Genomic DNA, 13627 nt, shown 5'->3' on the forward strand with positions numbered 1-13627 from the left:
ATTTACCAATCACATGCATTTTGATCAGCTTCCTCAGGGAGTGAGGACCATGCCCCTTTCGTTGGTCAGCTGTGGCACTGGGCCAGATGGGAAGTCTGAAACATTCGGGGGGAACCATGAGCACTCCTGTCATGGGCACCCATCTACACTGTGTCTTCTGATCGAGTATTCATCACTATGCTAATGTTTTAATCCCCATGTGCCTCACCCTCGTGTTGAACACTCTCTTAGTTCTGAACCAGAGTAGGGGAGAGGGGACTGCTCACTGGACCTCCACCAGCCTCAACAGTTGTAGTTATCTTGATAACTGTGAACATTTCCTCAGTGTCCCTGCTAGGCAGTCAAGGAATGAAACCGAGTATAACTTGCTGTCTGGTGGGTCAACAGTATGATCGATTTTGATGTGGCTAACTTAAAATAGATTTTAGTTAAAGTTACAAGGTATTGGGAGTTGGGGAAGATTCTGCTTAAATATGCTACTAAGCATTCAGTAAAGAAGCCATCATCTCACTGTCAACCAAGCTGTGTTCTAAAACTTGATTTGTAAACCTCTACACCCTGCAAGTGTTTTCCCATGAAGATAATAAAAGTCAGGAGTGTAGTGGATGTGGGTAAGATCTCCAGAGTTCAGCTGCTTGAGTTTGAAACTACATCTGCCACTTGAAGGATCGCATTGGATCCAAGACATCAAGGAGTGTTAAGATGTATCATTATTTTATTATCAGTGACAAAACATGCACATTTAAACAATGACATGATGCCTTAACAACAGTCCTGAGATAACCGTGAATTATTTGCAGCAGCCTCCGATGGCACTGACATTTCTGTATCTAGTCAAAGATATTTGGCAATTTCTCTTGCATTTGGTGGCACTGCTGCACGTGTGACAGGTAATCTGTTTGCTCTGCATGTATCTCAGCAACAAAACAAAAACACTGCCTCATCTTTTTTGGCCTTTCTCCTTTCCAAGTAGTTGATTGATGCTGTGTGAGAAAATATGGAGTTGCAGTTATTCTTCCAGCAATAAATACTTGCTTCACTAATGTCAAATTAACACTCCACTGCTCTATTACAAGATCTGTCTGATTTTCACCGTGATTTTCCTTTTCAGTGCTGAGAATATAACTTATGAGTGAGGGAGGAAAAAAACCAAGCATGCTGACTCAGATGTGTACTCTCTTGATGTTCAAAACCAGCCTATTTGCAATGAATCTTCAGATGAGTCCCAAGGATGAACGTAAAAGAGGTGATGTGGGGACAGGATGAGCATCTGTGTTCAGGTTCACACAGGCAAAGGGAATGTCACCCCTCATGGCTACTGCCTGGAGGCCAAAGGAAAGTGGGGCCCCCACTGACCGTGAGATGCACACCCCCTGCAGAGATCTTAAATTACGAAAAAGATGGGCATCTTGCAGTCAATAAAACCCAATATGAGCACAGTGACCTTAAACAAATCACTTAACTCTCCAAGCCTCGGTCTATTCGTCAGTGACGAAGGGATAAAAACACCCATTTCTTAAGGTTGGTTTCAGTTTAGCACCATGTTGGTTGGTATTATTTCAAGTAATGATCTTAGACCATCCTCAAAAAGTCCCCTCTAACTAACAGAACAGTTAAAATCAGGGTAAAGTCACAAGGAGGAGCCAGGCTCACTCTGAGCTCTGAAGAGGACGAAGTATAAGGACACAGGGGCTCCAGGCAAAGTTAAATGATGACCCTCAATGTAGAAGAGAGTGAGGCCCAAAGTGCCAAGCTCTGCGGTTGCTGATAAGTTCCACTCAGTTTAACAAATACCTGTCAGTGAGGCTGGGCACAGTGGCTCATGCCTGTAATCCCAACACTCTGGGAGGCTGAGGTGGGAGGATGGCTTGATGCTAGGAGTTTGAGACCAGCATGGTCAACATTACAAGACCCCATCTCTACAAGAAAATAACCGTCAGGCATAGTGGCACATGCTTGTAGTCCCAGCTACTCAGGAGGCTGAGGCAGGAGGATCACATGAGCCCAGGAGTTCAAGGCTGCAGTGAGCTATGATCGCGCCACTGCACTCCAGCCTGGGTGACAGAGTGAGACCCTGTCTCTAAAATAAACAAATAAAACATACCTATTCACCTTGACTTGCTAGACTTTAGGAGCCAGAAGCATAAAGACTAACAAAGATGTTTTGTGTTTTGTTTTGTTTTGTTTTTACTTTGAAGCTTTTAAGGTCTCACTGGCCTGGATGTCAAAGAACAAGGGTCAAAATGATGAAGGAGGTTCTGGGGAGGAAGCTAGGGAGTTCAAAGGCGGAGAGAGAGGGAGTGGTGGGTAGCACTTGCATGGGCCATTCATAAGACTAGAGCCACACAGGAAAGGAGCCTACAGCTGTTTTTAACCAGTGATGGAAGAAATAAAATCTAAGAACCTCCAATATGCAAATCATTGGAAAGCAGGAAAAAAATGATATTAAAGAGCCCAGGGTTTCTAAAGATCAATATCCATTTCGCTATTGCTCACATATGACAATGAGCACAGCTCAGGAACCCAGCGAGGCTGGCAGTGCAGCCAGGGCACCCATGTGAGCGGCCAGATGGAGAACCCCAAGGCTGGCACAGCTCCTCAAGGACACAGTGATTTCAGGCTCACACTCTAGGTTAATATTCTATTTCTAAGATGGAAAAATGGGGTTGGTATTTATTCCATTTTTAAATTTTCCCTTCAAAGTACCCAACATCTTCATTACTCTTAAGAAACAAAATTAATTTTACTCTTAAGGAGCAAAATTAAAGGGGTCAAGTGAAAGAAGTTGCTGTAAGGCAGGAGAAACTGACTCTTAGGCCTTCAGTTCACCACTGCAAGTGGTCTCCAGTGTTTACTTGGCTCATCTGATGTGGCAAATGTGGATGACTTTCCTGTGAGTACTACTTCTGTTAAATGGCTGGGAATTAAAAAGTCATTTGAAGCACCAATTTCAGCTGCAGCAGAGGCCAAGCATAAAAGTTAGACCGGTAAACCCCAAAGCTTCCTTCTCAAGGATCAGTCACGGTGTGCCCTCCAAGGACACTCGTCTTAGATTTCTGGTCAACTAAGGAGCTCCTGTGTTTGTTGCATCGCCTGAAGTAAGTCAATTCCAAATTCGGGACTGGAACTAGTGAATCATTCATTCATTCATTCATTCAATCAGTAAGGCTCTGAAGGGCCAGGCACTGTTCTGGACATAGCAGCTACAAACATTTCTCCCCCGGGAGTCTCCGTTGGACAAGAAACTGTAGGGTTGTAGAGGACTCTACACAGAGGGGGAAGGGTCTGAATTCTTCCCTGAGGGTTCAAGGAGAGGCATCTCTATCTTGAAGATGGAACAGAAGTGGTCTAGGAGGAGTGTGCTTGAGCACACTCAAGCATGGGGGGACAGGAGTGACAGATTCACCTAGGAGGCTCTAAAAGAAGGGGACACAGGGTGACCTAGGACGAGGGGCAGAGGGAGGCAGGGCCACAGTTGAAAGCACCACACATCTGTTATGCAGAGTGGGGACTTCACTGGAAAGGTGAAGAGGGGTCACCAAAAGATTTTCTGCAATGTCGTGGTGTGGTAAGAATTTCATTTTGGAAAAATTGCTTTTCTGGTTTTTTTGGAGGGACATGGGGGACAGATTGGAAGCAGGAAGATCAGTGATGAGGCTACTGCAATGGTTCAGTCCTGCATGATTTCTTGATTGGATAAATGAGAAAGATAAAAGAAGGGAACAGCTCCCAACAAACTACAGTAAATCTCTTTTGTAGTGTAGGAGAGGCATTGACCGTCTTTCGCATCTTGTGGGGGGAAGAATTACCAAAAAGTTATATTAAAAAAGGAAGGAAGGAAGGAAGGAAGGAAGGGAGAGAGGGAGAGAGGGAGGGAGGGAGGGAGGGAAGGAGGGAGGGTCACAGGAAGGAAGGAAGTAGGAAGGGAGGGAGGGAAGGAAGGAGGGAGCAAGGGAGAAAGGAAGGAAGGAAGGAAGCTACAGTAATTTAGCACTACATCTGCATCTGAAAAGGAACTTTTGTAAAATATATACAGTCTCTTTTAATACATTTTAAATTGCATAAATCAATCATCCCACTATTTAGCAATGCAAAGTTCAAGGACCACACTAATAATAACCATTCCTGTGTGAGTACACCTATTATTTATAATAATAAATGTGCTTATTATATATAATGCTAAGTTTTTAAGCTCCTCCACTTAATTGGATTACTTGTGTAATTGGAAGTGTTGGTTAATCACAATATTCGGTTGTTGAAACTTCTGCCATTGTATGTCAAATGCAGTTTGACCTTATTATCTTTCTTTGATGATCCAGGTTCTTAAAAGTGCCTTAAGGTCATTATTAGGAACAACCATGCCTGTAAAGTGGGACTGTGGGTAGAAAGGAATGAACCTGTAACAATTCTGTGTAGACCGTGAAAAGCTTTTTCCTCTTATTATACATATAAAACAAGAGTTAGAAACCATATACTATATGTGAGAGTACACACACAAATAATGTCAACATTTTGATTAGTTGAAGATTCTAGATGTTAATTAAGGGGACTAGGGAATGGAGTTCCCATTCACTAAGATTTTGTTGCGAGTGAATATCTGAAAGGATCAAACAAATATTAAGAAAATGGCTGTGAGTTTTTGGTCTTCAAAGTGGTTTTGGCTAAGTCATCTAATATATGCCTTTCTTTTTCCTCTATAAACTAAACATAATGATCATGATGATGATGAAGAATGTTTGCATCACACTTGACAATTCACTTTATGCATATATCATCTCATTTGATCAAATGCTAGCTACTATACAGGTACAGAGGCACTCTTGATTGAGAATGTATAAAGTCAGTTCCATGGTACTATCTAAACTGGAAGCTCTCCAGGGACTGTTCCCAGTCCAGAGGAATTCTGAATAAGGTTATCCAAATGATTCCACCATAAAATGGTCTCAAACACTGGGGGGCCAATGGTCTGGGCCCTGATAAAATTATTATGGCAAAGGGAGTAGTTTCTTTCAAATGAATGTCAGAGAATAAAGTAGATTCTGGAAGGAGTGGTTCATCTGTTAGAAACAAATTAAGTCCTGTGTGCTTTAGGACATAATTTTATTGACGACCATGTCCAGAAAACTAAATGAGATCCTGGAGCTCTGGAGGGCTCGGTGGTATGTAAGTGTGTGCACCTGCGTGTGTGGACTAGTGATTTACTCCCAAGGAATACATTACCCCACGACAGTAATCCTAAATGACTGCACAATGATTGTAACTACAGTCATAATCACAATAGTCTACCGGAGAGTGAAAATTCCCAAAGATAACACATTTAAAAAATAGAGTCACCTAAATGAAAGGAGGCACAGGGTTGACCATTTACACGGAGGTTTATGCCCTAAATAAAAGGTCTATGTGTCGGGTTAACTGTTCACATCCCCTGAATTCACCAGACGATGCACATAGAAAGCAGTCCTTGGCATAGTTTCCAAAGTGAACACACACAGTACTTCTGCTAGAGCCCTCCACAGCAGATCTCATTCCTAAACCCATGGTGCTTTGAGCAAGCATGCCAGTGTACGCAGAAACCAAACAGAGCCTTTGTAGAGAATGAGAGAAGAAAAAGGGTGGGGTGCCTGCTGGACTTTTGCAAGTCAACATTCATTCATTCAACAAATGGTTAAGTGCCAACTATGTGCTCAGGTATCTCTTAGGCTTGAATCATCGTGACATATACGGGAAAAAGTGAAATAGGACAGTATACTCCATGCCCAAGTCCCTGATTTTTCAATAAAGTTTTTTTTGCTTGTTGTTTTTTTTTTTTTTTTTTTTTTTTTTAAGACAGAGTCTTGCTCTGTCGCCCAGGCTGGAGTGCAGTGGTGCGATCTCGGCTCACTGCAACCTCCGCCTCCTGGGTTCAAGTGATTCTCCTGCCTCACCCTCCCATGAAGCTGGGATTACAGGCATGCGTCCCCACACTCAACTAATTTTTTTTTTTTTTTTGCATTTTTCTAAGTAGAGATGGGGTTTCGCCGTGTTGGCCAGGCTGGTCTCCAACTCCTGACCTCAGGTGATCTGCCCGCCTTGGCCTCCCAAAGTGCTGGGATTACAGGCGTGAGTCACCACGCCCAGCCTCAACAAAGTTTTAACAATCTGAATTATCTAGATGAATATATTCCATGGTTTTTCACCTGCCTATCTATACTGACTGAGAAATAAAAAGTTCCAATCTATTTTACACATAATAAAGTGTAAAATTATTTGGGAAGCAAACAATAATTTTCAAGCACACTTGGGGCTAAACCAATCTTTGATCAGGTTAATCTCTATACATGTACTCTAAGGCTTAAGGGAAAAAACTGAACTTGAAAAAGACTAAGTATAATGTCAAAATATCAACAATGATGGAGAGCTTAAAATGATTCTTTCCTTGTTCATTTTGCAAGTTTCTGTACTTTATCTAATGTGCCCTGTATACTTTAATAATCAGACTGAGAAAAGTGTTTTCAAGTTAGAATTGTTGTGACACATAAAATGTGACTGATTAGATTAAATGCAGGTAATTACTTAGCCATGAAATTGCCTGCCCAATTAAATAGGCAGTCATTACTGTAAATGTGTGCTTTGAAGTGGGGGCTGGTAGATAAACTCCAGCACTGCTTTCCACTTTGTTGAAATAAAAGCATGTATGTATTGCAGACAGTACTGAATTTTACCACCATTGTGGTACTTGTGCTTATCAAGTTCTTGTTTTTATTTCCTTTTTTTTTTCTTTTTTTTGCAGTAAGCTTGCTGCTTTTACCCATCTTGAAATCTTCATATCTAAAGGCAGTCTCTCTTTATGAGAAATGTAATAAGGTCAAGTTTTCAAATTCCTGGCACCATTTGACTTTAGTTGAAAACAAGTTACTTTTCTGTGCCATTTTCTAGTGCCATAGTCCTCAGGGTGGACACTGGGGCTGAACCAGAGGTTGCAAAGTTTGCATGTTGGATCTGCAGCTGACTAGTCACATCCAGCCTCTTCAGCACAGTTGTGGTCTGTGTATGTGTGTGTGTGTCTGTGTGTGTGTGTCTATGTGTGTGTGTGTGTCTGTGTGTGTGTCTGTGTGTGTGTGGTCTGTGTGTGTGTCTGTGTGTCTGTGTGTGTGTCTGTGTGTGTGTGTGTGTGTCTGTGTGTGTGTGGTCTGTGTGTGTGTCTGTGTGTGTCTGTGTGTGTGTCTGTGTGTGTGGTCTGTGTGTCTGTGTGTGGTCTGTGTGTCTGTGTGTGTCTGTGTGGTCTGTGTGTGTGTCTGTGTGTGTGTCTGTGTGTGCGTGTGTGTGTGCGTGTCTGTGTGTTGTCTGTGTGTGTATGTGTGTGCGCACGTTTGTGGGATTCCCAGCAGGGAAAATAGTGCGATCAACTGCAGTGTGCCATCCACTCAGCTCTGAGGCTCTACATTCAGACACGCACACACACACACGCACACACACAGACACACAAACAGAAACGAAGGGGGAACCCTCCCTTTCAGCCACTAGACCTGGCAAATGGTGGCTCCTGGCACGTAGGAGGCCCTCATAGATGAACTTACTGAATAAATGGTTAGCTGAATGAATGAAACCAGAAAACCCTTGCAGAACAAAATACTCTTGATAATTTTAGGGTGATACCATATCCTTTCTCCAACCTTGAGATGTACATACCTATCACATGACTTTCCAGAATAATTTTATTCCCAAATTGGCGAGGACTAAGCAATGGCCTGTGTCCACAAAACCAACCCATTAAGAACTCACACTTGGGGGACAGTAGTGGATTTTTTCCTGGTTTTCCCTGCGATCACTTCAACACCAGGGGGAGAGTCTACCCAAGACATGCCTGCTGTGTATCTTTCAACCGAGGTAGACAATAATCACTAACACATCATCTTCTATTTCTGGTCTGAAATGTTTTATGCCTCCCTTTGATTGATTATATTGTCATCAGTCTGTCCCTAAATAGTAGTATGCAATTACACGGACATATCACCCACCTATATTTAGTTCTTTTCTCATTTAAGGGGAAAAAGAATGAACTTGGCTAGTATAAAAGAATGAAATTGGCTTGTCAATGTATTTAACAAGAGGATATTTAACATCTGTCTAAGACCCTTGCCCCTGTTGGGTACAGATGAGTCATGCTTCTTTTCAAGATCTCATTTTCTTTTTATGACTAAGAGAGGGGAAAAAAGTGCAGGAAAGACAATGTTTCTTTGGCCACAAAAACTGTCCTTAGTAAAATAGTTTTTCAAAGATTTCTATTTAACCCTATATAAATGTTTCCTCACATTGTGTTGGTTAAACTCTCATCTGGCAACCTGCAAAGTTTTTAAAAGTCTTGACAGAATATGCTTTAATGAAAGGGGAGAGCTGAAAGAGCCTTCACCTCTCAGAAAAGTCAACGAATTCTACAAAAGTAAACAGGGTGTGGGAATAGAACATCTCTCCCAACATCAGCTCCAAAACTCAAAATCAAATGTTTCCATTAGCAAAGAGAATCAGGCACTCCACTGTGGCATTACAGCCACAATTATTCTGGATACCTCATGCTAATCTGTGTTTTGGAGCTGAATGATTTCTAGCATTTGACATCTGAAACTTTTGTGGCTTTTATCTAAGCAAAGAAAACAGTAATAATGGACATCTTCCAGCTGCATACCTTCATGACATTAAATAGGCTTTATTTGGATTAAGTATTGCAATTGTTTTCAGAATTTGAAGAGGAGGAAAGGAAAACTGACATGTATACTTTTATGCCATCAAATTTTGAACTTGGGTCTCGCACCACATTTGCAGTCTTAAATAAACAACAGGCTCAAGTCTTGCCAGAGCCTCATTTCAGTGATAGGATTTAGGGATGATTTATAAATTGCAGTGAATTGAAATAGAAGTAGCCACAAAACTGAACAAAGACTGGATGCCAAACATAATGGTTATCTACTGCATCCTCACACAGGATGCACTTCTTGCACTTCTTAACCTGACTTGGTGGTGTTAACAAATCATCTCTAAATGATGTGTGAAACTAAATTTATTAAAGTGTGTCACAGGAACATTCAACACCCTAGAACAAATGCTTTTATCTACTAAGTTGACCCATAAATAGACAAATGGTATCCTATGGTTAGGAAAATAAAATGCCTGTTTATCAGGAAAAGAACCACTAATCCATTCTAAGAAGATTTCAAGAATTGCCTTCAGATTTATAACTTCTATTTAAATATATGATCACGCTCCATCTGTTACTACAGACTTCTTAAATGCCTGCAAAGCGCCTATCAGTTGAGTAGGAATATTCAGCAAACCATTCCCTTGGTTAGGTTGAGTAATACCCGTTTGTTGTTAAAACTACTTCAATCAAGTAGATGTCAATGGGGAAAAGGGGAAAGAAAGAATATCCCATTCTTTTCTGGTGCTTTACATTATCCTTGCTAATTATGGCAAACCGTTCTTGAATCCTGAGGATTTATAACTTGAACACTGATTTCCTCTGTTTATTTTCTGCACTAGAGTCTGATACTCTCTGCTGGATCTAAGTAGATCTTTGAGCAACTTTAGTTTTAATAACTGTGCCATTGCAGATCCATTCTGAAATTGGATAACTTTTCATAGGTTTATCTGTGTCATCCAACTCAACTTTGCAAACCTCCCTTTTTATCTTATCTTCAAAATACATATGCACATATGTGTACACACACATGCACCCACACATATCAGCACGCACACGGTCTGGCTCCACTGTGCTCCCATTTATGCTCAGACTACCCTTCCCAGTTATTTCCTTGCTCCCCATCCCCCTCCCAACACCATGGGGTCTGGGGAGCCCTCCTCCCCCGATCCCCAGAGTTAGGGAAGATTCCAGATGCACATTTTCAAACTCAGGAAATTTGGGGCTCCTGTCCCCATTGAGGATATACTTGGGCTCTTGTTACCTGTCAGCCATTACTACCCCAGTTTGGACTGCTAAATAGGAAGTGTAATTACAACTCCTACCTCTCAAAAGAGGGAGAACATGTTCAGAGTTACACTAGGTTGCATCTCTGAGGATCACTTTTGTAGTTTAAAAGGCAATTATTTTACCCCCAAAAATGCTGTTCATGCCAAGCTTTCAAGTAATTTTTTAAATTTTAAAATCATTTGACCATACTATCTTTTTTTCTTCACAGATATTACAACAATTTAAGGGGGACAATTTTTCCTGTTTCATCTCTCTCTTTTTTCTTGTGTGTGTGGCAGCTGCTGTTTGATCTGTTCATTGGCTCTGATTTGTTTCATGTTTCAGCCAAAGATTAAAACTGCTCTGTAATTCTAAGCAGATGGGCCTAGGAGTCCAACCCTATAATTATACCTTCTCTCTTTTTGCCCTCGAACTGCAAGCCTTCTATCCCGACTGTTAAAATTCTGGGATCACTGGGGCTCTGAGTACACCTTGGCAACTGGACAGGTCTGACCCAGCCAGACAAGTTCACAAAGACTGTGGAGCTATGCAAGCCATCCACCTGGGGCAGGACTACAAAGAAAACAGCATCCCGGTGGCTTGTGGGTTAACAATTCTTCCCTTTCCTTGACCCTCCGGAGGGAAGGTCCTCAGCCTGACTTTCAGTCCTGGCTACCATGCATTTTGAAGCTGGAGCCCGCTGCAGGTTTGGGGTGGCTGCGGTGGGTGTTGAGGAAGGAGAGCCGTGAAGTCATGCTGTTGAAATGTCAGGTGTCTGACCATTAGGGACAGTTTGCTCAGGACACCCATATCAACACGACGTGATCTGCCACGGCCTGTCAGGATTATGAACCCGACGCGCCATAAAAATCTGCCTTGTTCACCCCAAAGAAGTTCTGTTTTGGTGTTTTCAGTGCAATTTCTGGAACCCGTTGAAAGGGCTGATGTTCTCTAGCTAAAGGTTTACTAGAACCCCTGGGGAAAAGTGGCACAGGAAGCCCAGGAAATGGGGCGTCAAGTTTGGGTGCACCTTAGGAGACCGGTTATAATGCTTAAATCTTGGCTAATAGGAGTCCCCTGTTTCTTAAAATTACACCCAGAGAACGCAGCAGTCCACTTGGGAGAAAACCCCACAACCCCGCCTCAATCGCGAGGCAAAGTGCAGGCAGACAACAAACACTAGTTTTCCGAAGGCAGACAGATGCGTCTTCCCAAATGATCAGTTTCTCTTTCCACTCTCCTAAAAGCTTCGAACACATCAAGAGCCTGCTGCATTCTGACCTTTTGGAAAAAGGCTCGCAGAGCCGGCGATTTCATGGCAGTGTACAGTTAGAAAATCCAGCAGAGTGGACGAAAGTTTCCCTCGGACTGGATGCAAAGGATTCTGGACATAAAAGTGTCTGCGTGCGAGAGCTTCTACCCTTCCAAAGAGAACAGTCGCGCAGCAAAGAGCTCCGGGCGCCCTGGGGTAGAGGGCTCCGAGCCTAGGAAAGCGGGCAGAGCCCCCTCTCCCAGGGCTGACACAGTCGGCGCGTTGCTCCCCTCGGATCCGCCCCGCCGAGGGGACAGTGTAGACCGTGCCGCGATCCGGACCCGAAGCCTCCGCGGGCTCCGCGGCGCCCGGCCGCCCCCTCCGTCTGGGAGCGCTCCAGTGGCCCTCGGGAACTCACCGTGAAGCAGGAGGGCCGGGAACAGGTATCTGAGCAGGAGGCGGCGCGGCCAGGACATTTCCAGTCCTGCTCTGGGCCCTCCCGCACGCTGCGCTCCGATTTGGTGACCGGGCAGCTGGGCGCGCGCTCTGCCCTCCGCCTCCGGCCGGGTGCGGCCGGGCCAGGCCGGGGCTTCAGGCGGCTGCGGCGCGCCCCATGCCCGGCGGGCGAGTCGCGGGGCTGCGGGGCGCGCGCTCCCTGGGCGCCGTCGGGCGGCTGTGGGCGCCCCGGCCCGGTCCGCGTCCCGGCCTCTCTGCCGCCCGCCCCGACTTCTCCGCGCCCGGCCCCGCGTCCCGCCCCGGCCGCCGCGTGCGCCGCTCCGAGCTGCAGTGGCCGCCACCGCCACCGCAGCTGCAGCGTCTCTTCATATTTCCAGGGCGCCGCCGGCGGGGCAGCCTGGCCGCGGCACGGAGGAGGGGCCCGGGAGGGGGCGGTCGGGGGAGGCGACGCCGAGCCACCGCCCCCGGGCAGCCGCCGCCGGGGGGAGCGCGGAGACTTGAAAGGGCGCGTCGGGCAACGCCTCCCCTCCTCCCACTCCGGCCGCCCCTCCTTCCCCCGCTCCCCTCCCGCTTCCCTCCTTCCCCTCTCTCGCCTACCCCTTCCATCCTCCCCTCCTCCTCTCCTCCCTCCAGGGCCCTCTGCCTCCCTCTGGCTCTGCGCACCCCTTTCTCTCCTCCCCGCCCCCCATTCCGGGCGCGCTTCCTCCTTGGAGGGGCTGGGAGCCTTCGGCCCCGCACCCCGCCCGCCAGGAAAGAGAATGCGCGGGTCGCCCTCCAGCCTCCGCCGACGCCACTGGGGAAAGGTGTTCAAAGGGGCTGCGGGCGGCGAGGCTGGAGGCCTCGCGTGGGATCCGAGCAAAGCGGCCTGCTGAGCCGGGGTGTGTGCCGGCGCGCAGGCGTGGGAGAGAGGGGAGGCCAGAGAGAGAGGCCTGGAGGGCTGCTGGGGGTGAGGATGCCTCAGCGCTGGGCCCCCTCGTGGGTGCGGGGCAGGTCTTCACTACAAATCGCCTGCCCCGGCGCAGTGCCTGGCTCCTCTGGGGAGCACAGGGAGCCTTGTCACAGGCCCCAACCTGCGAAGGGCACGGTATAGGCGGCAGGAGCCCGTTCACTTTTTCCTCCCCCTTTCACGAGGCAAATGACTTGTTGAAACACGGGAGAAATCTCCGAGAAACGCTCCCTGTCAGTCTAAGAACGTGCACTTAGGCCCCTTCGCCGAGTCCTCAGCTCTCCCAGGGCAGATTTAATCACCACAATCACGCTGACTTTATTTGTGTCCCGCGGTCTTGTGGGGGAGGGGGGACTACATGGGCGTTTAAGACCCAAAGGCAGGAAGAGTTTCCCCTGGGGTCCTTCGTTCTCCAGGGCGGGTACAAGGCAGTAGCCATCTGATTTACCTGGAAGGTCCCTCCCCTGCCAAGGGCCTGCTTGAGACCTTCGCCTCTCCCAGGAGTTTTCCCTCTCCTGAGGCAAATGTCACCTCTTCTCCACACTAGGATAGAGAGCAGACAGGAGACCCAGTGGAGTCTCGAGAACATTTCTGGACTCAACTCTGCTAGTGTTTTTCATTTAAAAAAAAAAAAAAATTAAAATAAATGCCTGATTTCCCGAGAGAATTCTCTGCCCCTTTGAACAATGCAATAATTCAACTCCTTATGTGTTAGACTTTCAAAACTAGTTGGATCTTAGCAACAGTATAATAGTAACATAGATGAGAATACATTTGACAGTTTCCACTTTTCTTTTTTTTTAACCTGAGAAATCCATGGGTGTTTTCATGTGATAGTGCTGACGCTGTTTGATGTGTCTTAATTTTTATCACCATCATTATCATCTTTCCATCGTTAATACAGAGGATCATAACATGTACCAGCTGCTCAGCTCACAAGGACGTTGTGAAGATTAACGTGCTACTGTTTGCAAATCTTGAAGATGAAAGAATACCTGTGTGGGCAAAAAGAAGATCATGAAAGCGATGCCTA

General features: G+C 45.7%; 1 protein-coding gene across 1 annotated transcript in view; it reads right to left on the reverse strand.

Annotated features, from left to right (window-relative positions):
- Window positions 1–12022, reverse strand: part of APCDD1 (APC down-regulated 1) — a 34174-nt gene extending 22152 nt beyond the window's left edge. Inside the window, exon 1 of the mRNA XM_025365607.1 lies at window positions 11611–12022. Within this exon, the coding sequence (XP_025221392.1) occupies window positions 11611–11668 (58 nt within the window). The 5' untranslated portion in view covers window positions 11669–12022. The remainder of the gene's footprint in view (window positions 1–11610) is intronic.
- Between the last annotated feature and the right edge of the window lie 1605 nt (window positions 12023–13627).

This window comes from Theropithecus gelada, chromosome 18, assembly GCF_003255815.1.
Source record: "Theropithecus gelada isolate Dixy chromosome 18, Tgel_1.0, whole genome shotgun sequence".
NCBI lineage: Eukaryota > Metazoa > Chordata > Mammalia > Primates > Cercopithecidae > Theropithecus > Theropithecus gelada.